The sequence below is a fragment of the Rhinolophus ferrumequinum genome, chromosome 24 (genome assembly GCF_004115265.2).
Source record: "Rhinolophus ferrumequinum isolate MPI-CBG mRhiFer1 chromosome 24, mRhiFer1_v1.p, whole genome shotgun sequence".
In the NCBI taxonomy this organism is placed as follows: domain Eukaryota; kingdom Metazoa; phylum Chordata; class Mammalia; order Chiroptera; family Rhinolophidae; genus Rhinolophus; species Rhinolophus ferrumequinum.
This window is the reverse complement of record NC_046307.1, coordinates 19,668,785-19,693,826: the sequence shown is the minus strand read 5'-3', so window position 1 is coordinate 19,693,826 and position 25,042 is coordinate 19,668,785. Positions and strand designations below refer to the sequence as shown.

General features: G+C 43.5%; 2 protein-coding genes across 7 annotated transcripts in view; both read left to right on the top strand.

Moving 5' to 3' along the window:
- Nucleotides 1-23,263, top strand: part of PPP2R2B (protein phosphatase 2 regulatory subunit Bbeta) — a 406,024-nt gene extending 382,761 nt beyond the window's left edge. For 3 of the 6 annotated variants that reach the window (XM_033096832.1, XM_033096833.1, XM_033096835.1), the window contains 3 exons: nt 11,439-11,608; nt 19,772-19,863; nt 22,518-23,262. In XM_033096832.1, the coding sequence (XP_032952723.1) occupies nt 11,439-11,608; nt 19,772-19,863; nt 22,518-22,797 (542 nt within the window). In that variant the 3' untranslated portion in view covers nt 22,798-23,262. Of the gene's footprint in view, nt 1-11,438; nt 11,609-19,771; nt 19,864-22,517 lie in introns of all 6 variants that reach the window. The other 3 variants (XM_033096836.1, XM_033096834.1, XM_033096831.1) reach the window with 3 other exon arrangements.
- Nucleotides 18,341-18,846, top strand: LOC117016964 (40S ribosomal protein S20). The gene has a single exon (XM_033096837.1). The coding sequence runs from the start codon at nt 18,446-18,448 to the stop codon at nt 18,803-18,805; it is 360 nt and encodes a 119-aa protein (XP_032952728.1). The 5' UTR covers nt 18,341-18,445; the 3' UTR covers nt 18,806-18,846.
- Nucleotides 23,264-25,042: the final 1,779 nt, after the last annotated feature.

Genomic DNA, 25,042 nt, shown 5'->3' with positions numbered 1-25,042 from the left:
TGCTGGGAGGAGAGGGTGGCTGAGCTGTGGTGGTCCACCAGCTCCCTTGGAAGCAGTAAACCTGTCACAGCTCGTGCCCAGAAGCGGTCCGTTCTGGCCTGTTTTCCGGGCCAGCTGTGGAGGAGCAGCTGCTGAAAGGGACCTGCAGGGAGAGAGAGCTGCCACTGGAGCCCTGAGAAATAAGAGCCGCTTCCCAGAGTCCGGGGTGGAGGGTGGGGACATTCCGGCCCCTCCCTTGGTTGGCAATATGGGAAAAGTAGGGTATTGATTTCCTATCGCTGCTCTAACACATACCATAGATTTAGTGAATTTACAATACAAAATTGTCTTACAGTTGCGGATATTGGAAGTCTAAAGTGTGTCTCACTGGGCCAAAATTAAGATGTCTTCAGGGCTGTGTTCCTTTCTCGAGGCTCTGTGGGAGAATCTGTTTTCTTGCCTTTTCCAGATTCTAGAGGCAGCCGCACCCCTTGGCTCCTGGCCCCTTTCCTCCATCTTTAAAGCCAGTGATTGCCACCGAGTCTTTCTCACATTGCGTCACTCTGACACTGATTCTCCTGCCTCCTTTTACACATAAGGACCCTGTCGCGACGTTGGGCACATTCAGATAATCCAGCATAGTCGCCCCATTTTAAGGTCAGGTCATTTGCAACCTTCATTCCCCCTTGCCATGTAACATAGTCACAGTTTCTGGGGATTAGTGTGGACATCTTTGGCAGTGGGGGGGGGGGGGGCGTGCTTATTCTGCTTACCACAGAGGAAATGAGCAACTTTTCTTTCTTTAAGAAAAAGACGAAAAAGCTTCGGTCATAAGTAAGGAGGTGGACTCTTTGTTGAAGGAAGTACCAAAGAGCCCAAGGGACCCTGTCTCTCTCGCTCACTCTTGTAATCCCTCCAGCACGTATCAAAGTGCTTCCCATCTATCAGACAATACAATACACCTTGGGTGAATAGTGTGTGACACTAGTATTTGTTGACTTCTGCCAGTGTGCCAGGCACTGTGCTGAGTGTCTAATCTGCTTTTATCTCATTTGATCCTCATAACCATGCAAAATGAGAATTGGTATCTGCGTTTTAAAGATAATGAAGCTGAGTCTTAGATGTGGATAATTGACAAAGACAATCCAGCCCGTCAGTCGTGGAGCATGGGTCCTAGTCCGAATACATCCGACTCCAGAGTCCATTAATGTCTCCTGTGCCAGCCTGAGAGACATGCCTGAGGAAAGCAATTTGCAATTTATTGACCAATGATCTCTCTGTGTCACCAGTCATAGGGTCTCACTGTCCCCTAAAACTGTCTTTATCACCTCAGGCACTTACTCATGCAGATTCCCCTGTCTCGCATAGGAGACACCCCTCTTACACCCCAAACATCATCACCAGGGGTCAGGTAACTATAGTCTGCAGGCCACGTCTGGCCCACCCCCTGTTTTTGTGCAATTCCAACAAAGAGTGAGGGTGTTACTTTTATTTTTTTTGTAATTAGGTATTTTATTAAACTATGCATGTTCCTTTTTCAATTTTTCAAGTACAGTTGACATGCAATATTACATTAGTTTCCAGTGTACAGCATAGTGATTAGACATTCAAATAACTTACAGAGTAATCACTCCGAAAAGTCTAGTACCCATCTGACACCGTACATAGTTATTACAGTATTATTGACTACAAGTATATTCCCTATGCTGTACTTTACATCCCTGTGACTCTTTTTATAACTGACAATTTGTCCTTTTTAATCCCTTTCACCTTTTTCATCCATTCCCCCCAACCCCCTCCCATCTGGCAACCATCATTTATCCTCTGAATCTATGTTTGTTTCTGTTTCTTCATTTATTTTGTTTTGTAGATTCCACATATAAGTGAGATCATATGGTATTTGTCTTTGTCTGACTTAGTTCACTTAGCATAATACCCTCTAGGGCCATCCATATTGTCTCAAATGGCAAGATTTCATTCCGTTTGATGGCTGAGTAATATTCCTGTGTGTGTGTGTGTGTGTGTGTGTGTGTGTGTGTGTGTACACACACACATCTTTCTCCATTCCTCTGCTGATGGGTACTTAGGTTGCTTCCATATCTTGGCTATTGTAAATAATGCTGCAGTGAACATAGGGGTGCATGTGTCTTTTCGAATTAATGTTTTTGACTTCTTCAGATAAATACTCAGAAGTGGGATTGCTGGGTCATATGGTTGTTCCATTTTTAATTTTTTGAGGAACCTCCATACTGTTTTCCATAGTGTCTGTACCAATTGGCAATCCCACCAACAGTGCACAAGGGTTCCCTGTTCTCCACGTCCTCACCAACATTTGTTTGTTGATTTATGGATGCTGGCCCTTCTGAAAGATGTGAGATAATGTCACTGTGGTTTTTATTTGCACTTCTCTGATGATTGGTGATGTTGAGCATGTTTTCATATGTCTGTTAGCCTTGTATATGTCCTCTCTGGAGAAATGTTTATTCAGGTCCTCTTTTTTAATCAGATTGTTTGGGGGTTTTTTGGTGTTAAGTTGTGTGAGTTCCTTATATAATTTACATATTAACCCCTTATCAGATGTCTCATTGGCAAATATCTTCGACCATTCAGTAGGTTGTGTTTTCGTTTTGTTGATGGTTTCATTTGCTGTACAAAAACTTTTAAGTTTGATATAGTCTTATTTGTTTATTTTTTCTTTTGCTCCCCTTGCCCAAGGAGACACATCCAAAACAACATTACTAAGAGTGATGTCAAAAAGTTTACTGCCTATATTTTCTTCTAGGAGTTTTATGGTTTCGAGTCTTACACCTCAGTCTTTAATCCATTTTGAGTTTATTCTTGTACATGGTATAAGACAGTGGTCTAGTTTCATTTTTTAATGTATCTGTGCAATTTTCTCACAGCATTTATTGAAGAGACTGTCTTTATTGCGTTTATATTCTTGCCTCCTTTGTCATAGATTAATTGAACATACAGGTGTGGGTTTATGTCTGGGCTCTCTATTCTGTTCCATTGATCTATGTGTCTGTTTTTATGCCAGTGCTGTGCTGCTTTGATGACTACAGCCTTGAAGTATAGTTTGATATTGGGTCCCATGATGCTTCCAACTTTTTTCTTCTCAAGATTGCTTTGACTATCAGGGTAAGGTTGTTACATTTTTAAGTGGTTGAACAAAAATCAAAAGAAGAATGCTGTTCCACGACACATAAAAAGCAGGTAAAATTTCAGTGTCCCAAAGTAGAGCCTTATTGAAATACACGCTCATCTGTTTACATATTGTCTACACTGCTTTCACACTACAGAGGCAGAGTTGAGTACCTATAACAACGACCAAATGGCCCTCGGAGCCTAAAATGTTTAGCATCTGGTTCTTTGAGGAGAAGTGTGCTGGCCTCTGATCTACCCACAGTTTATTGATCATCCAAGGTTCAGTATGTTCTTAAGCCTCACAGGTTCATCCCAGCCCAGACTGTCTCTTCATTCCTCCTCCCAGGGAATGTTTGGACCTTTACTTCTATCTGAAAAAAAAAAGGGTTTTTGACTCTTTGTGGACTATCCTATGTTCAGAAATATTTTGAAGACAGTGATACAAAAAAGTCAGGGACCAGTGTAATCGCTTCTTAATTGCTCATTCTCCATGATGCTATGCCTTGTGCTGCCACAGTGTTCACTGTTGAACAATTATTTGCAGAATTAATGAAGGACTGTATGAAAAGCAAATTGCAGATGTTCAGCAACCGGGCATCTTTGGTTCCCAATTCTGAAGCCTCTGAGTCTTCATATGATGTGAGTTCCCAGTCTCCAGCCCATGTCTGGAGACTTTGTCATTAGGCCCGTGGTAGTACAGTAGCCACTAATTAAATCTTAAACTTCTTCTCTCACTCATTCTCAGCTGGATCAAGGCCAGCGTTATCCATCCGTGGGAGTTCTTACTCTCCGTGGGAAAATTGTTGGCCGTTTCTCTCATTGGGCAAAATTGTTGGATGTGTCTTCTGTATAGTAAAAATTACTGGCTGCATCTCAATCGCCGAGCCTTTTCTCTCCGGGGGCAAAACTGTTGCCTGCGTATCTCTGAAGGAAAATTGCCATCTGCCTCACTCTGTAGGAAAATTGCCAGTTGTGTCCCCATTATGGGGAAATTGTCAACCATGTCTCCAAACGGAAAAGCGTGCCAGCTGTGCTTCTCCATAGAAGAAATGTCAGCAGAAGTGAGCAATTTAAAACCCTGTGCGTGATTCTGAGTCTCTTCCTTTTTCATCAAGCACAAACCTTCCCATTCCTCTGCCTAGTTTCCTGTACCCTCCCTCTTATCTGCTCGAGTCATCAAAGCCACGGGGGTGGCAACCTTGTTCAGTCCCAAATGAAAGACACTCGTACCAAGAAAGGTGACCGTCAAGTGATAGTCCAGAGACCAGCTTTTGTGTGTCTGTGTCACAGCCCAGTTAGAAGACCTATAAACTGATTTATAACTGGTAGCACTTAAGATCTGACCCCAGTAGAAAAACACCCCAGGCTTTGGGTTTCATTTCACACCAAGCTTGCCTTCAGCAGCACCCACTTCTGCATTGCTGCTGCCTTCCCTATTATTCTGGGTACAAGTACTGTGTGTGCTAAGGGCTTGACGTGAAAGATCTCACCTGTCCCACAACCACCCCAAAAGGTACGTGCTCCTCTTATCTCCACTTGACAGATAAGGAAAATGAAGCTTGGAAGGACTCAAGCCACTTGTCCAAGTTTTCATAACTTATAAGCAACAGAGCTGGAGTTCAGCGCAGACCTGCTGAGTTACAGCCCCTTTACTCTTAGCCACCACACCATACGGGATGCAGTGTGAGGAGCCGGCAGCATCAGCTGTATGTGACCTTGGGTCCCCTCCTGACCCTTCCACACGGGCGTGAGTTCCTGTGCAGTGTCCAGTGAGAGGTCCAGAGAAAGGAGCCACCCTCAGGAATAGCCTTTCCCTGTGGTCTCCCTACGTTCTCTCTTCTTCCATTCCCAGGGTCCACCACCAGCACACTGCATGCTTCCTGTCTGCTTTTGCCCGGTTGTAATGAATGCAGTTTTAGCTTTAGGTTTCTCCAAAGTCAGCAGTTTTCTTCTCAACTGTTCCTCTGTCTTATTTGCGATTTCCACGCGTTCCCAGAATTCTGGGACTTTATTCGTTTAATCAGTCAGCTGAGCTCTCCCAGGTGAATAGCCCTGTACCAGGTACCGTGAAAGATAACAACAAACACAAGATACGTCCAGTTCCGTGGAGACAGATTCATGTCTGCACACGTTATAACGCAAAACCCTGTCTGCTCAGGCCACCAGTACAGTAGGCCCCCCCTTACCCTCAGTGTTGCTTTCTGTGGTTTCAGTACCCACGGTCAACTGCAGTCCTAGAATATTAAATGGAAAATTCCAGAAATTAACAACTCATACATTTTGAATTGTGTACCATTCTGAGTAGCGTGGTGAAATCTCACACCATCCTGCTCTGTCCCACCCGGGATGTAAATCATCCCTTTGTCTAGCACATCCATGCTGTATGTACCGTATAATACGATGTTTTGAGACCATCTTCACATCATTTTTATTATAGTATATTGTCATAATTGTTCTATTTTATTCTTGCTAATCTCTTACTGTGCCTGATTTATAAATTAAACTTTATCATAGGTGTGTATATACTTGTGTAGGAAAAAACGTAGTATCTATAGGGTTTGGTACTAGTCGCGGTTTCAGGCATCCATGGGGGGGGTCTTGGAACATAGCCCCCACAGATAAGGAGGGGGCCACTGTATAGCCTCTGAGATTTAAAAGGAAGTGTCAGTTGCTTTTGACTTTAGCATTGTAACCCAAAGTGTGTTTTCGGGAACTCTGTACTAGGGAAGTACTGGGCCGCAAATGATTTGCTGAAAAAACAAAATGGAATAGTGGGGAGGGAGGACATGTGATCCAAAATGAATTGAAATAAGGATTAAAGTTAGGGGTAATCATGCCCCCCAGGGGCTATTTGGCCATATTTGCAGCCATTTTTGGTTGTCACAACTGGGGGTTGTGGATTTAGTGGGCAGAGGCCAGGGGGCTTGCTGAACATCCTACAATGCCCCAACCACAAAGAATTACTTGGCCCAAAATTCAGTGATACAGTAGTTGAGAAACCTGTATTCATGAATGTTAATTTTTTACCTGCAGACTTCTCAGCACTTTTAATAAGCTAATTGCATTGTCAGTCCCCAAAATTGGGTAGGAGTTTCCCAAGCTTGTTGGCCTCCGAGTCTGGAATACCTGACATAGCATAGGTTGAAGTCACTTTGGGAGGGCTCCCCTACAGTAACGGGGATCAGTAGAGTGAAACTGAAAGGCAAGACTAGTGGAATTTCGCAGGTCTTAACAGTCTAAGAGCTGGAAAGGACGTGGTAGGCAATCCTGCCTCCTTCATTTTACAGACAAGGAAACAGACCGTTGCCCAGTCATTCAAATGAGAGGCAGTAGGCCAGAGGTTAAGAGCGTAGGCCAGAGTTCCGATCCTAGCTCTGCTTCCTACTAGCTGTAGAACCTCTGTGCCTGAGTTGACTGACTGGACTGATTTGTGGAAAAGGGAAATAATATCTATGAATATTGAATGAGTTAATACATGTAAAGCGCATGGCAGAAGTGCTCAACAGATAGTAGGTATCACTAAGAGCCGGCTAATTCGTGTCCAGCCTGGATTCCACCCCAGCATCCCTGACTCCCAGTCTGATGTTCTTTCCAGTCTCCTGTGATGGACACAGGAAGAGGTGATGAGGAACAGAGGCAGCACAGTGGGAATGCACAAGGTCTGCTTAGAACATGAGGGAGCCCGGTTTCACTGGAGTGTTTGAACGGAAAGATGGTATTGACAAAGCAAGGAAAGCCTGGCGTGGAGGCAGTGTAACAGCGAGCAGTCAGATGGTCAGTAGAAAGCCCATCTCTGCTCCTCGTTAGCTGCGTGATCCTGGGCAAGTTTCTCAACCTCTCCCTGTCTGCCTCACCTATAAGTAAGGACTGGGAGAGTACTTTCCTCATAAGTTTGAGCATTAAATGGGATAATGTATACAAAGCATAAGGACCAAGAAATGGTAGTAGACGTCAATATTGTTTTAGTTACTATTATTGAGATCTCTGAGATACCCATTTCCAGTTGGCAAGTCTGACACGTCTGGGCTATCAGGACTCTCATCAAGATTGCTTGATGAGGTCCTGATAGCCCAGATGTGTCAGACTTGCCAACTAGATTGAAGACAGACAACGAGATGCCACTGAGCTTCCAGTAGGGGCAGCCGGATGGCTCAGTTGGTTACAGTGCGAGCTCTCAACAAGGTTGCCGGTTCAATTCCCGCATGGGATGGTTGGCGACTGGACTTGGAGCTGAGCTACGTCCTCCACAACCAGGTTGAAGGACAGCTACTTGGAGCTGATGGGCCCTGGAGAAACACACTGTCCCCCAATAAAATTTATTGAAAAAAAAAAAAGAAAGATTGCTCCCTTACAAAGGGACCAAAGCTCATCTCTCTACCAGGGTTCTCTTCCTTCTCTTGATGTGTTTGTTTTCTGGAAGCTAGCTGGAAACCCTGCAGGTCAGCAGGATTTCTAATGCCAAGCCAAGTGTTTCCAGGAAAAATACCAGTTTTGATTTGTGTCAAGATCTGTCACTCAAGCACTCAATGCTTTTGTACCACGTGTTCAGTAACTTACATGGAAGTTCTGCTTGCATTCCACAAGCTGGTTCCCCGGCACTTTTATTCTCCTCTGATCATGCAGTAAAATCTCACACCTGTCTCTAAATTTGTGTAACTTCAACATTTATCTCTTCCTCGAGCCTGTGAGTGCCATGAGGGTAGGACTGGATCTTTCTTGTTCCTTGTTCCTTTGTGTCTGGCATTTAGTACAGGGCCTGGCTTGTGTCCACCCACCAAATGCTTTATTTGTATGTTCTAGGTAATACACTATGTGTTGTGCATGTATGTGCATGCAGAAAAGACACTTACATAGCTGACAGATGATTGCTTAACCTGAATTAGTGAAAACCTTGAATTACAGATGACTTTCTATGGAATGTATTTTTTCATAGTTTTCAAGGAGTTCAATTTGAGGTGAGTACAGCATTGCTTAGATAGGGTTTTTTTAGGACCTGTTTAATTCATAGATAGGTATTGTTTTCATTTAAAACTTAAAATGGCTTGTCAATATTCATTCATTTAACATACAGTTACTGAGTACTTCCTATGTTCCAGGAAATATAGCAGAACAAACTAGACAAAAGACAAAAAAAAAAAAAAGCCTGTATTCTATTAGGGGAGACAAATAAATGAAATAGATTAAACGTCCATGTGCATAAACTGAGGGAGAAGGACGGTGGGAAGAAAGGTTCCATTGCTGCTGACGGGTGAGAGATGGCCTGGGGGGCTGGGCTTCCTGTCGTGAGCGTCTGGACAGGGTCACACAAAGTCCTGGGTTCCCACCTTAGCCTTGCCAGTGGTGGTGTGGCTCATACTCGTGAGCTCGTGGTGTAGAAGCCATGCTTCTTACGTGTTTGAAGTGGACTTTGGCTGTACAGAAAGGACAGTTGTCACTGGTAGCCTTTCCAGCGTTACAATTCCATAGTTCTGTGTAGATTCTCCCATGATATCTTCCCATAGCTCCTAAAATAAGGTATTGTACATGTTACAAGGCAAATTGCATCATGATTCAGATCAAAGACTTTGAAGTCAGACCTTAATTCCAAACGCAGCTCTGCCTCAGTCTAGCTGTGCATCCTTGGACAGGTTACAAAACCTCTCTGTGCCTCAGTTTTCCACATCTATAAAATAAGGAATCTTTGTTCCTACTTCATAGTATTGTCATAAGGGTTAAATGAGATAAAACATTTAACATTGTACGGAGACTAGCATATAATAAGCTGCCCACTGACAGTAATTATTAACACTATTTAATGTTGCTGAATGAATCAAAAGAATTCATGAAGTTGATATTAAGACTTGGATGGATAGGAACTGCAAAGTGCTGTTCTGGTACATTATTTATATTCTATCCTCTGTGTTCTACATAAATAATTAGTGGTGGGCTGATTAAAGAATTGTTTTCTGTTTCACCTCCAGCTTTGGGGGCATGTCATTTGAGGCTTTATAACGGCGCTACACTGGCCCTCAATATGCCAAGTGATTCTTTGTAAACAGTCTTTACGTGATTTAAATAGCCCACAGGTTCTGTAGTCCTTGGTCTCAAATTCTCAAGTACTAATGAATGAAATATGATCGGCCAATACAGCAGCAGCGCATGCTAATGATGATAAAAATAGCAACTAATATTTATTAAGAACCTACCATGTGCCAGGCAGCTGGGAAAACTAAGTCTCGAGTAGTAAAGAAAATGTCAACCGCTGGAAAGTGGCAGAGGCAGGAATTGATCCACTCGAGAACACACTTTGCTGGGTCCTACCCACTTGCTGTCCCTGCAGGTGACCAGGCCCCAACTCCTCTCTATTAAGATGTTTTGCATGGGGTCTGCTTGGGGTCTCTAAGTCCCCAGTCCTCACGAGATTGTCTTAAATCGAAACTAATGTGAAAATGTATTTCTGCACTGTGAGGGTACCAATCAGAATCCAGGGGCCATCGTTCGCGCTTGATGAACTACAAGAGATAAGAGCCCGTTCTGAGACGTTAGAGCAGAGACTGTAGTGAGCTCATGGGTTTCTGTCGCAGTGGGGTTTTTTAAATTCTCAAGTTCAATTCTGATTGGTCAGGTGTTTTTGGTGGTTGTTCCCGGAAATGGTTCTGTGAAAAGAAGTATTTTGGTTTGGCTGGTGGGTTAAGTCAGCAAGGTTTGAAAGAGAACTCATTATATTCTTAGGTTTTCCACATGGAATTTGAGACGGGGAGAGCGCATTGAGCAGGCCAGAAAGTGGGAGCCTTAGAGGACGAGTTGAGTCAGTAAATTGCAGGCTAGTGTATGGTTCAGCTTAAAATTGTGATCCAAACACTCAGTGGAGCCAGGCACAATTGCCATTGTTGTAGGTCAAAAAATAATTAAATACACATAGCTCGACAGTCATACACGCTAAACACCCAGAGACAAAGAATTCAATAATTTTTCTGGCTTTGGTTCCAATCAAGCAACAAATATTTATTGAGCATTTGTGTGCAAGACTCTCAGTACAAAGATAAGAAAAACCAAAATTCTGTCCTGAAGAAGCTTACATCCTAGTTGAGATACAACAAACCCACGGATTATTAAATAATAATGTGAGAAATGATAGTTTCGTTATGAGAATTACCTGACCACATGCTAAAGAAATGAGCCAGACCAGGTACGATGGGGCTTCAAAGAAAAGATCATTTGGGGCTAAAATAGTATGTGAAAGATGAGGCATTTAGAAAGAATGAGCAGGCAGAGCATAGACATGGGAAATGTCAAGATTATGTTCTATACATCCATCCAACTTTTGAATCAGAGAAGTTCAAAATCAAGATAGAAAGATGAGGCAAGGCAGCTTATGACAGGTTTTGCTGTCAAACTGAGGAGGTGTGTCTTTTATTCCTGTAAGAAATTATTCCTGTAAGTTATTATTCCTATAAGAAATTAGTTATTGAGATGATAAAGAGCCTGGGTATCAGAGCAAATGGACAATATACACAAGAGACATTGTAGCCACAGCTCACTGATGAGACAGAGGCACAGAAAAGTTAAGTACACCCTGACCTAAGGGATATGAAAACATGTCCACACAAAAACTTAGAATGAATGTTCGTAGCGACATTATTCATAATAGACAAAAAGGAGAAACAACCCAAATGTCTATAAACTGATAAACTGGTCAAGAGAATGTGGTATATTCATTCAATGGAATATTACGCAGCCCTTAAAAGAAATGAAGTGCTGATGCATGCTACAACATGGATAAGTCAGACATAAAAGACCACATTACGGTACGAGTCTATTTGTGTGAAATTTCCAGACTAGGCAATTTGATAGAACCAGAAAATAGATTAGTGGTGATGGTTGCACAACTATGTGATTATACTAAAAAACAATGAGCTATAATCTTTACATGAGTAAATCTTATGGTATGTAAATTATATCTCAATAAAGCTATGAAAATTTTGTTAAGCATCTAAGGTGACTCCAGGTTTTGGTATGTGCAGTGACACCCAGAGACGAGGGGACATGTGAAATGGAGTTGGATACATAAACCTGGAGCTTAGAAATGGTCAGTGCCAGATAACTGGATGGGACAGGTCCCATGCCAGTCCTGCCGTGAGAAAGACCATACAGAAACCAGTGACAGGTCTTTCTTCTGCCAGGGAGGTGAAAGTTCTCTGTTCATAACTTACTTACATTCTGCAGACACTAGCCCTACTCCAAGTTAGACGGTGGGTTTTCCAGCTGGCCTCGAAACATGTTAAAATCCGTTGATAGGGAAGTGCTCAATTCATCTTGTTTTTGTTCTGCAGTTTTTGAAGAGCCGGAAGATCCAAGCAACAGGTCATTTTTCTCTGAAATTATCTCTTCAATTTCGGATGTGAAGTTCAGCCACAGTGGGAGATATATCATGACCAGGGACTATCTGACCGTAAAAGTCTGGGATCTCAACATGGAAAACCGCCCCATCGAGACTTACCAGGTACAGACCACCACCCACCCATAGGTGTAATGAACAGTTCCTTTGTGGGCTTCCAAGTCAGCCGCTGCCTGCAAGGGCCCATTACAACGCAGACAAATGTAAATGCCACAGCCTTTAATGCCGTAGGATTTAAGCTGAGGGTGCATCTGGAAGGGCTGGAACTCAATTTAATCCTTATCTGCTGAGTACTTAATGTGCTATGGATACCACAGACACAGAAGTGAACAAGACAAACATGGGCCTGCTTTCCTAGAGCTGACTGGTAGAGAAGTGAGATGATGAACAGGAAATCGAGCATGCCAGGGATGCTACTCACTGCCATGGAAGCACATGCAGGGAGGCAGCCTGGTGAGAAAGGCTTTCCTGAAGAAGTGATCCTTACGCTGAGTCTTGACTGCCATGAACTAGCCAGAAAAATTAAACTCTTAGCATTAGTATGTTGAAAGGTCTGGAGGCAAGAGAAATGTGGTGTGTTCAGAAAGGAGCTCCTTCCACAGGGCCAGAATGAAGAGACTAGACATGTAGACCCCAGTTAAATAGATTAGGTTATTTTGTCTTTCGGCTGGGTCCCATAGGGAGCCATTAAAGTTTTGCACAGGAAATGACAGTATGAATTTTTTGTTTTTACCCTGTGTTTCACTGCAATTTTCCAAACAGATTAAAGGAATTTAGGTAGGAGGAGATGGTGGTGTGCAGGTGGAAGGAAGATGGAGAGTCTATGAGGTTTGCTAACTGATGGAGTGTGGACAAAAGAGGAATGAAGAAGACTGTCGAGGTTTGGGGCTTGAGAATTGGCTAGAGGGCTGCTAGACTTACTGACAAAGAGACAAAGGAGAAGGCGTCGTTTAGGATTTCTTTTTTTTGAAAGAGGAAGGCTTTGAGATAGAAAGGATTTGAAGAAGCTAATTCCAGGCAAGAGTACGATGGAAGCAAAGATCCAGATTCAGGGATAAACTAGTCTTAAGATATCTTGGGTTAGATAAAAAGAAGGGAAATTTTAGACAGAGGGATTTGACTTACATATTTCTTCATGAGATACAATTCACATACCATCCGATTTACCCTTTCAAAGTGTACAATTGAGTAGATTTTAATCTATTCCCAAATTGTGGAATATCACCACTATCCATTCCAGAACATTTTTATCGATGACTAACATTTTTAAATGAACATTCTGGTTGTGCTGGGAGGGAGACAGGGAGCAGAGTTACAAAGTTACTGCTTTAGCAACAGAGGTGGCCAGATTCTTGCTATATTTTCAAGGTAAAACCAACAGGATTTGATGACTAAGTTGATGTGAGATATAAGAGGAAAAGAAGCACCCAGGATCCCACCAAGATTTTTATCCTGAGCAATTAGAAAAGTGGAGTTGCCATTTTATTTACATGAGAAAATCGCAAGTTCAGTTTTGGACACGTTGAGCCAATTAAACATCCAGAAATGATAAATAGCTCAATGTGAGTCTGGATATATCTAGCTTAGAGATATAAATGTGATACTCATGAGTGTATAGAGGATACTTAAAACCCTAGGACTAGACAAGGTCACCTAGGAAATGCGTATAATTAGGAAAAAGAAGAGGTCAAGAACTGGGGCCCCAGTGTTTACAGGTTGGGAAGAGGAAGTGAATTTGGCAAGAGGTTGGGAAGAAGTGCATTCAGATAGGAGTGAAACTGAGAGGAATATCCCAGAAGCCAAGTGAAGAAACTGTTCCAAGGAAAGTGGAGTCATCAACAGCCAAGTGCTGTTGCTGAATCAAGTGAGAAAGACCAGAGAATTGACCACTGGTTTTAGTAATGTTGAGATTCTTGGTAAGAAAGAGGGACAGGAGACGTGAATGAATGTCTGATTGGAGTGGGTCCAAGACAGATTATGAACAGAGGATGTCAACACAGGGAGTACAGAATGATGTCAAGAAATTTTATTCTGAAGAGGAACAGAAAAAGGAATAAGCCAGTGGAGAAGCAGACAGCAAAGGAGCAAAGTCCATTGTAGAACTGACTGGAAGATAGACAATTCATGCATCAAAAAATGAAGAGTATATAGCTAGCAAGATGCATGTAAATTATGTGATGGGAACAGTTTCTCCTTGTGTGTGTAAAATACTCATTAAGAGAGTTTATATTATTGATTTAAAGTGCAGCTGTTTCTTCCTAGCCATAGTTACCTGTTTGGTACAGGTAAGGAAGGGCAGAAAATTAAATTTCATCAGTGATGGGGTTCTGCCAAGTGAGTGCAATGGAGAGAAAGCCAAGTTTGTTAAAGGGATATAATAAGGGAGTGATTAATTGTAGTGATGGACCACTGAATCTAAGGTAAGTAAGGAGGGAAATGATGGACAGAGGAAAATAGTTAGATCGATGCAGTTCAAGAATTGTAAAATCAAGTGGTAGCAATAAAGCAATACTTGTTGAATGGGTACAGTCATAGGAATGACCACGGAAAGCAAAGGACAAAACTCACTGAAAATGATGAGGCTAGGTAACTGAGATACCAGAGTATTTGAATCACTGAAGAACGATGGCAGGAATAGTGGTGGAAGAGAGATCGAGGTGCTAGAATTGCTTCAAAGAATGAGGCAGAGGGACTCAGAGAACTTCTGGTGACCATAAGAAGGATGGGTAGCAGGAAGTTGAGTTTGTTAGCATGACTTCAGAGGAGCTGAGGACTAAAGGCAAGAACAGTTGCCTGGAGCTGAAGTCCAGCTACTATGTGAGTAGTGTCAGGAGAAGCAGATCTTTAAGTCAGAAGAAAAAGGAGAAGGAAAAGTTCAGAGAGGAGGTTGAGGACACTCAGGAGTTTGATGACTGAGTTCCAGAGCGTGCTGTAGGAAGGTCTGGGAACCAGAATTCAAGACCACAGATGTAGTTGAGATAGTTTGGTTACCCCTGTGGTTCAAACAGCATCCCATGTGTATTGGGGATCTTATTGTCCCCCAAATTGGACCTGGATTTCAGGGCTCAGTTCTATAGCACCTACCCACAAGCTCTCAGTCACTGTCTTTCCTCTTCAGCTCAGGGCTAGAGCCAACACGAGTCCTCTTCCAGCTGCACAGAGAAACCATCTAGTGTTACAAAATCTTCATACAAAAAGAGAGAAGGCAATGGAAACTAGAACAGCGTGAGTCTGGGTACTATTGACAGGTGTGACCTACTGGAGAGCCTTGATTAGAGAAAAGTAGATGCAGGCTGCATAGTCCTGAGAGCAATTAGTACTTTCGTTTTAGGGAAAGGCTTTTAGAACGAAGCTATTCTTAGAACACAGCTAGCAGTGACATGGAAGAGTCAGCATTTTAAGATCGTGGTTCTCAAACTACGTTTAGCTAGCAGATTTGGAAATCTACTTTCTAGAACACTAAGAAATAGGTATCATAGCACATGTATTGAAATATCACAAAATTTTATTTTAACTTTAAATGGCTTATTTCAAAGCAATATAAATTTATATATTGTATCAAAGATGACAGACTCTAATTGAAGGTCTAGAACACTATTGAAAAAGATTGTGAGGCCTGGTCCAATGGAAAATGTGTGTAACGCTCCTGCTATATATTTTCATACATCAACTGAGCTCAGCATATTTCCATGAATAAGAAGCTGTAGACTTAAGTATGATTAGCTATTTTCAAGTTTTTCCTATAGAACAGGGGCTGGCGAACTGATTTGTGGGCCAAACCCAATCATTTTGCATAGTCTGTGGTTGCTATCATGCTACAATGTAAAGTAGTGTATGTGACAGAGGCCAGATAGCCTACAAAACCGAAAATACTTACTGTCTGATGCTTTGCAGGAAAAGTTTGTCGACCCCTGAAATAGAACAAACCAATACAGTTGATTCTTGCTAGGCCTCACCAATAGAGTTGTTGAGCACCCATTCACGTACAACATCAGGCTTCCACAACTACCTAAGTGGGAACCACTGTGTGGGGAGACTCAGCCTAGTGGCAAGAAGGCCAAACACAAACTATTTGGAACATCAAGAGAGTTCTCTTTTGCTTTGTCCTCTGGATGTTTCTTATTTCTCTCCACTGAAGGAGAAAGGTCCATCTTGTTTGCCTGAGATTATTTTTTAACAGAACATAAATGTAACATACCTTCCTAGTAGATGTTCTTTTCCTTCAGATGCCTTCAGTTGGTGGCAGGCAGGAGCTTCCCAGAACTTAGAGCCGGGGAGGAGAAAATAATGGTTCAGACAAGGTTTTCCCCTGAATCCTTCCTGCCTTTTGTTCTTCAGGAATTATTAATATTTATGGTCACAGGAATGTAAAAGACAGCATGGGGAATACAGTCAACCTTGTAATAACCAAGTATGGTGTCAGATGGGTGCTAGATTTATTGGGGTGATCACTTCATAAGGTATGTGTCTAATGACTGAAACTAAATATAATGTAAGTCAACTGTAATTGAAAAATAAATTTTACAAAAGATTTACGGCATTCTTGGTGACGTGGTTCCTGCTAGTGGGCCCACATTTCCAAATCACACACATTTTGACACGTTATTCCTCACCTGTGGTGTTTCTACACACAAAATGCCAAAGGTGTATGGCGAGTTTCATAAAGAAGAGGGCAGCTCGAGCCAGGCCATAAAGGTACAACACTGCCCTATTTCTAAACCTCACTGCTCTGTCTCCTCTCTGTCAAAATCCTCGTTATTTGCAAGACAATATTCGGTACTTTTCCTACCAAAAAAAAAAAGTTGGGTGCTTATAGTGAAGTAAAATAATATTCTATCGCCTTCTTATAACTTGACAATTTCACCACTGTAGGACTGAGAAGTATTGCATTACAGAAACCTGCTTCACCAGGTGTTTTCAAAATTGCTTTCTCCCTTCTCAGAACACTCACAGCTGTGCCTTACCTTACAAGTGCTCCCTACCAGATAAGAGGGGAAAAGTAGGGGCAGATAGAGCTGAAAATAAAAAATCTACTTGGCTCATGTTTTCCCTGCAAAAAGTAGGAGAGCTGGAGTAGTCGGATAACAGCTTTGGCTTTCATTGCCCACTGGATTCAATCCCGGCTTGGCATCCTTTCCCTTCAGAAGCCCAACTCCTCTCCCTCTATGACACACAGCCCAGAAGCAAGGCAATGATAAAGGCAAGAATCAGGCTTTCTTTCTAGAAACAAGACCGATTCTTGAGGTCAAGATCTTCCAGCCATCGGAAGAAAGGTTCAACCCCCATTCGATGCTCTTAATGTCACCATCACCTTTTACTGAGGAAAACAGTCTGTGCTACTTTGGGGGAGGGAAAATAGTCCCTCCAGGGGTAAGCAAAACTATAACCCAGCGCCCAATCCTGTGTGCCACCTGTTATGCAGTTTTACTGGAACACAGTCCCTGCTCCTTTGTTTATGTATTGTCTATGGCTCCTTCTGCATTATAAGGGCGGAACTGAGTAGTTCCGCCAGAGGCCATAGGGCCCACAAAGCATAAGTATTTACTCTCTGGCCCTTGGTAGAAAAAGTTTGCCCACCCCTGGTCAAGACCCAGAATCAGCCCTCAGACGCTCACCTGCTTTTATCCTCAAAGATTCTTAACGATCACTTAAGATTTTCATCCCTACAAACAGAAGTGGCCTTCTAGACCTGAGTCACATCTGACAGGCCCAGAAGGTGGCAGGAGAGGATGGGAAGGAGCATGAGTTAATTTACAGCAGAAATACCAAGCGCAGCACACAGGCCTCACCTGGCAGCCCCTTTCCCCATCTTTACAGGCCAAAAGCCCTGCCACCGACAGAGTCCCTTGTCCCCATGGCACTGAAGCAGATACCCTGCAAGGCCCAGACCTTTTGGGGAACAAGACAGTAAAGGTGGAGGAAATCAGTTTGCAGAGTTAGAAATGTTTACACTGTCCAATAGCTCAGAGACCTTTTAAATACCCAGAACATGGGGTGAATCTTACCTCATTCTTCTGTCCAGTAAGAAGCACACAGTTGAGCTCTGCATCCAGCAGAACTCTGGAGGCAAGGGAGGAGCAGGGGCCCGGGCTGTAAGAAGAGAGAAAGTGAACCATCACTCCTCATCTAAACAAAGGGAGACATAACATCCCTCTGCCTTCACCCAGTGCTGCCTCCCTCTTGGCCTGACCTCAGTTCCTTATTGCAGCTCCTGTGGAGAACTGAGACCCATATACGGTGAGGCTAATGAGACAGAGCAAGTGGGGGAGGTAGATTGCTGCAGTAATCAAGAGTGTGCACTTCGGAACCTGACTCCTGGGGTTCGGTCCTCGTTCTGTCATTTCCGTTCTTGTGTGATCTTGGACAAGTTGCGTTCTACGCTGTGCTTCCTGCTCCAGTAAAGTGAAGAGAATAATAGTCCCACATCATACGATGATTTTAGAGATGAAATGAGATTTTTATGGATAAAGCGCCCGGCTAACAACAATCTAGCACACTGTATTAATTAATATATGCTATGACTACGAACACTCCCTACTAGTGGGTTCAGGAAGGATTGCCCTCAGAGAAAACTTGAACCCAGGTTACTACCTTTTGAGTTTTATTCATCTGCCTATTTGGCATGTACACCTGAGTTGCTAAACGTAACGGGAGAAAAATACCCAACCACACTGACCCGCCTCATTAAAATTCACATCCAACAACTTCAAGTGGCCCTTCGTGCCTTCCAGCAATTATGCACTATTTTCCAACCATTTCCCATCCCCTTCCTCACTCTCAGCTGGTAACCTTGCTTCCTATTTCACTAAAAAATAAAAACAGCTCTTTGAGGAAGACGCGGTCGTGGTTCGATCGTCGTTCGTTTTCGCCCGCTCCTGCTCCTGACTCACCGCTGTTCGCTCTCGCGGAGGAACAAGTCGGTCAGGAAGCCGCGCCGCAACCATGGCTTTTAAAGATACCGGCAAGACACCCGTGGAACCAGAGGTGGCGATTCACCGAATTAGAATTACTCTAACCAGCCGCAACGTAAAATCCTTGGAGAAGGTGTGTGCTGACTTGATCAGGGGCGCAAAGGAAAAAAATCTCAAAGTAAAAGGACCAGTTCGGATGCCCACCAAGACTCTGAGAATCACTACAAGAAAAACTCCTTGTGGTGAAGGTTCTAAGACTTGGGATCGCTTTCAGATGAGGATCCACAAGCGACTGATTGACTTGCACAGTCCTTCTGAGATTGTTAAGCAGATTACTTCCATCAGTATTGAGCCAGGAGTCGAGGTTGAAGTCACCATTGCAGATGCTTAAGTCAATCTTTTTAATAAATTGACTTTATCAGTTGTTAAAAAAAAAAAAAAAAAAAAAAAAAAAAAAAAAAAACAATCAGTGGAGAATTGCTGTACACTCCAGGAAGGCTACACTTTATAAGCACATCCTATGGAGCAGACACCTTCACACACATCATGTATTTAATCCTGACCCCAATCCAGAGTCTACTCGACTGTTTTGCTTGCATAGACATCGCCAAATTCTGGTACCCAAAATGAACATGGCAGCTCCATCCTTCCGCTTGCTGCAGAGACAGATCCACGAGCCACCCTTGATCCTGTTTTTCATTCCATGCTTCACAGTTGACCCACCCACCACTCCCATCATTTCTCCCTCCATACATGTCAAGAATCTAACCACCTCCCACCACGGCTCTGGCCCTGATCCAAGCCATCCTCTATCACCCAGGTTATTACTGGTCTCCCTGCCTTTGCCCTTGCACTCTCACATTTCACAACACAGCAGGCTATGCTTTGTGTAAAGTCACTTCGCTTTCCTCAGAACAAACAGCCTATGAGAACTGGTCATCTGCCCCCACACTGGGATGAAAACACGCCAAGAGAATTTTGTTCACTCCTCTATCCCAGGCACATAGCAGGCATTCAATAAATATTGGTTGAATGAATGGTGTCCTCTAACGCCTGTGAACAAATCAGCTTAGAAAATGGGGATCCGCCACTCAGTGGGCCCTGCTCTGTGCCACCGTACACACCTAAGCAAGCTTGTGTAATCCATGCTACCCATGTAAGCAGCTCACCAACCCATCCTAATGCCCCACAGCTGGGAAGGGCCGAGCCTGAATTCAGACCCCGGGGTCATGTGAGTCAAGACACATTTACACTGAAAGAATTAACAGCTCCCATCAAAAGAGGAGGTATTCAGAGAAATAATCATTTCTTTTTCAAAATAATAACTGACCCTGTTGATGTGTTTCCCACCCCCCAGGTTCATGACTACCTCCGTAGCAAGCTGTGCTCCCTCTACGAAAACGACTGCATTTTTGATAAATTTGAGTGTGTCTGGAATGGGTCAGACAGGTAAGAAAGGCTCTGTGGCTGGGGAACCTTCCAATGGCGGGCCTTGTGGCAGAGGTACTGGGCAGTTTGTCCTAAGCAGCGTGCAGCCAAAGGGAGGTCAAAATCAGGTGCTAAGGCCTGGCCGGGATGTGTTGTGTGAGTCACGGGACGACCCTGAGGTCAGGTCTGAAAAGACGGGAGGGCTGTAGGGCGACCCTTGAACCCTCTTTCAGGACTGGCAGAGGTGACCATTGCATATCAACGAGAAAAGTCCTATCTTTTCCACACAAGACACCCCCAGAGCGAGGCCAACATGCCTCAAATGAAGTTCACTAATAATCCACCAGCAAATTCCAGCATGAATAAATAGTTCAGATTGCTGCCAAGTGTACTTTCTAGATCAAAAATGATCTCCTGAAGCTGCTCACATAGACCTGGCCAAAGGCCCTGGTGGTTCATTAGCTGAATTCTTGTCGGCCTCATTTGTCACATTCCCTCAGAGTGATTTATTACTGTTTTAAGGCCTTTGATTTCAACAATACTTCATATTACCTCCCAATAGTTCATTTTTAGCCTGACAAATACAGATGATTCTGACTTCCAGGAGAACTAGCGCAGGCTACCAGGGGCCATTCCCTGACGAAGGCGGCACCGTAAACCACTGTGCCTGAGAGCACTGAAATTCTACCATGGCAAAGCACTCAAAATGCGCACTTTTAGTGAGCACAAACCTTCCCTCGCCCTTGTTTGGCTTTCTTCGCCAAAGAACCAAAATGAGCCCTCCACTTAGCAAGCCTGGAAGGAATCACCACAAGGCAGAGGACCCAGGTCACGCCATCCAGTGGGTATAGGGCAGAGGGGACAAAGCATCTGTGATGTATAAACAAAAGCTCCCAAGGGGACTGAAGCTAGCCCCAGCCCTATTCTTTTATTTGTATGTATATGATTTATTAATTTATTCATTGCTTATTATAAGTAATACGCATTCTTTATTATTACTTTTATCTTTGTTGTTATTGCTCCAACCGCCCCTCTATCTTAGGCTAGAGCTACACTTCGTAAGCACATACTGTGGAGCAGACACCCTCACACACATCATGTATTTAATCCCAACCCCAATCCAGCCAGGTTTCCGCCATCCCCATTTTACAGCTGATGAAACTAAAGCTCATCCAGAACCTGCCCAAGCTCATACGCTAGTCAGTAGGAAAGACAAGACTCAGAAGTTTTGCGTTTGAATTCTAAGATCAACATTCTTTTCATAACATTACTATGGTTAATGTTGTTCTCAGTTCAGATAAGGTTGAGGCTTCCCCCGTTCCCCCCCGCACCCCCCGCAAAAAAGAAAGACTTTCTCTTACTGTTTAAAAAGAAGCTGGGCCACGGTGAGGGAAGCAGACCTCTGGCCTAGGAAGCAGTGAGTCCAAGTGGCCAAATGCTTATGCCCTAGAGTCAGGCAGGTGTGGGTTGGAGGCCAGACGTGGCCACGTACCAGCAGTGTGACACTGCACAAGTGACTCACTTCCCCTCGTATGTAAATCTCTTACATGGAGTAATGGAGGCTGAAACAAGATGGCAAGGGTAACGCTCTCAGCGCCCTGCCTGACAAGGAAAGAACAGCTCACTCTGCTACACAAACACATTTTACAGCATCTGCTTCTTGGGCCAGAGCACCCGAATCTAACCCCTGATTAATGTGCCTGGCACAGCTGACAAAGGACCCCAAAACTTACCCCTGGCTATGGCCCAATCTGGCCAGTTCCCTTCAGCTCTCTACACACCCAGGTCACAGGAAACAGATGAGATGCTGCTCAGCCATCCTCACCTGCCCAGTCAGTTTCGGCAGCCTCTCGGGGCAGCCACTGTGGAACGTTACACAAGGAGCGCTATCTCTCCCTGAGCCTGTCACCATTAAAGATTCCCTTGCTTCTGGAAGGCTTCTGGCACTTACTGCTCTCCTGATCAATTGTAGATATGCCTTTAGAATAGGTAACTCTTGTAAAACTCAGAAACCACCTGTCAATCCACTATAAAATCTTATTTTTCCCATCCTAAATCCTTTTAAAACTTGAATTCGTTTACTTTCTTGTCAAGTGAGGCCATGGTGACATCCATTTTTTAGATACATTTTTCTGAAAAGGCCGAATTTAGAGCTAGTGCTCAGCGGGCGGGGGAGATGCCATGCCTGGGTCAGGGAGGTTTACTATTCAGCATTTCTCCCACCTCGCTGGCCATCGCCCAAGAGGTCCGGCTGCAGGAGTGCCTTTTAGATGTGCACAAGGATTCGTTGTTTTCAAAGTGTTCCCACTTTCCTAACCTCACTTCGGCCTCACAATGCTGATGGGACGTAGGTAGGGCTGGGATCATTAAAACCACGCATTTATTAAGCCAAAGAACCGAAAGGAATCTATCGAACAGAAGGAATCAACAAGGAGGGTTATCAGGATCCTTGTTTCCAAGCCCAACCCAAGAGCTTGCTGCTCTTAGTGATGCCAAAGGAAGTCAATAGTCATAATATAGAATCTGTCTGGGTTTTTGTTTGTTTTCAATAAAACGTCTGGTGCCATAAGCTGGCCACTGCGTGGTGTCGTTTGCTCTAGAAAGACACAGTAGTGCTGTGTGACTGCCTCTCTCCCTAGCACTCGGTGACTCCCTACTTCCTCTCTGCCTTGCAGTGTCATCATGACCGGCTCCTACAACAACTTCTTCAGGATGTTCGACCGAAACACCAAGCGTGATGTTACCCTGGAGGCCTCAAGGGAAAACAGCAAACCCCGGGCTATCCTAAAACCACGGAAAGTGTGCGTGGGGGGCAAGCGGAGAAAAGACGAGATCAGTGTGGACAGCCTGGACTTTAGCAAAAAGATCTTGCATACAGCTTGGCATCCTTCAGAAAATATCATAGCAGTGGCGGCTACAAATAACCTATATATATTCCAGGACAAGGTTAACTAGAAGGACAAGTTATTATTACTTAATAATCTCACATATTGAATACTAGTCAAACACGTTTTTAAATGTTTCTTTGGGTCTTTATTTGATGCACTGACTTTAATTTCCCTATGCAGAAAACAATTGGGATGACATTGAAAGGAGTCCAACTTTCCCAAATCCCCCGTTCTAAGAAACTTTTGTTCCACCCAGTAAGTCCCGGGACAATTCTGTTTAGAATTGAGAGCTGCCAGCTACCAGTAATTCTTCCATAGTTGACCTGAATTTCTGATGCTTTTATTGCCCAGTTTTCTCTGGTGGGTCCCGTGTTTTGTTTCTAGGTGTCTGCTGAGATAAAATGAGGTTGTCTGTAGTATTTAAAGCAAAAGGATGTGGTGTTTTTTTTTTTAATTAAGCAATTCCATTTGATTGAAAAATTCCACACAAAAAATAAACACCGTCTACTCAGAGAAATTCTCCTTGTTTTGTCAAAAATCAGAACTCGTCAGCATCTCCTGCCCCTACAGCACTTTTTTTTTCCCCTATTTTCTTTTTAACGATTTCATTTGAGCCAGAGATTTATGTCACAAGGCTGTGAAGAGGACGCAGAATGAGAAGGGAAGGGCCACATCAACACTGCTATACTCTTTTTTTGTAAGCGCCATAGAAACAGCCTGAGAATTTGGCTGTTTTGAATGCTTTGGGGGACAGAGAGAGACCATTTTCTACACAGTGCTTCTCAGAGTTAGGTTGGCAAGGCCATGTGGGGCCAGATTCTATCTGCTGCCTTGTTACTCTTGCTTTTTGTAATTTTAAATGGCTCCTTATAATCCTCTACTTACATGTACACTGGCTTTTTCTTTTCAACTTTTTCCAGCTGATTTATTCTATTGATTTCTAAAGGCCGAGTCCTGGTTGTTTATTATCAATTGGCGTTCTAAAGGAAGCAGTAAGTTGGAGGCAGTGGCACTGCCCATGGCTGCCTGAGAAAGGCTGGCCCAGTCCTTTTGGGTATGTCTCCTAAGCAGCCCCATCCCCACTTCTGGTTTGGTAACCAAAAGTAACGATCCATCAGTCTCCATTATAGAACAAACATGGTCAATAAAAATGCTGATTTGTAAAGTCTAATCAAGTACTTGTAACCCCTCACCCCCAAGCTCACCATCTGGAAAAATAGACCAGAGGGTTCTCTTCCTGCAAAAATGGAATATGGGGGAATCAAGAAGCTTTGACATTGGAGTGAAGTCTACTTGGACCCTGTGGAGGCTGGTTCATCCTTCCCCCAAGCTGAGGATTCAGATTTAAAACTTCCAGAAGGTTCTATGTGGCACACTGAAAGGCTTATAAATTTAAAGAGGAGACTTAGGGAGGATGTAGGAGGTACCCAGAAACCTGGGTCTGGGCTCAGTATCACTGTACCTGTCATGGTGACTCATTTCCTTTAACTTCTATTTAGTGGGTAGGAAATGACTTGAGATGAGAGTTTTTCTTTTAAAGAGAAATTTTCTTTCAATTTGTATGTTTATGAGATGTCCCAGCTTTCAAGTATAATCTGTTTTAGAGGAGAAAAAAACAGGGAAAGAACCGTATTTCAATGCTAAGCTACTATCCATTTAACAACAGCTTTTTGGCAAGGAAATGACTATCTACTTAAGTGAATACAATTTTGTAAGCTGCAGCCCAATTTCAGAAACAGTAAAGTATGAAAAAGTCCATCTCAAAATGGAGCGAGCCTGCCACTGAAGACATGACTTTCTCCTCCGTGGTTTTCATCGTCCCTGCAATGAAAGCCTCTATTCGGGCATGGCACCTGAGTAGCCCAGGAGGAAACTCCGGGCAGGATTCCTGGCCTAACTGGGGCACTGTTCTTGGACGAGATCTCAGAGTGTCAGAAATGTCCCCACTCACAGAGTCCTGTGACATCAGGATCCATAGAAAGACCAGGGGGTTACTGTCCTGAGTTTATTGTCAACTTCCTCACCGGCCTTTGCTCGGCTTCTCCGACTCTCATCTCCTGCTCGTACCAGATGAGGATTGGGACGGATCACGGATTTTCAGACTTGAGCGTCAACCCACCTGTGTACTATTACTCATTTAACATTTATTGAAGTCACCTCTTTTAAAATCAAGACTTAGCCTCCTCCAAAGAAATAATATTCATGAAATGTCAGTTTCAACGGGCCAGTTATGTTTTAACATTAAAATAACCACATCACCATTAACATAACAAACGTGTACCCATACGCCACCCACAATCATTTTGTGAACG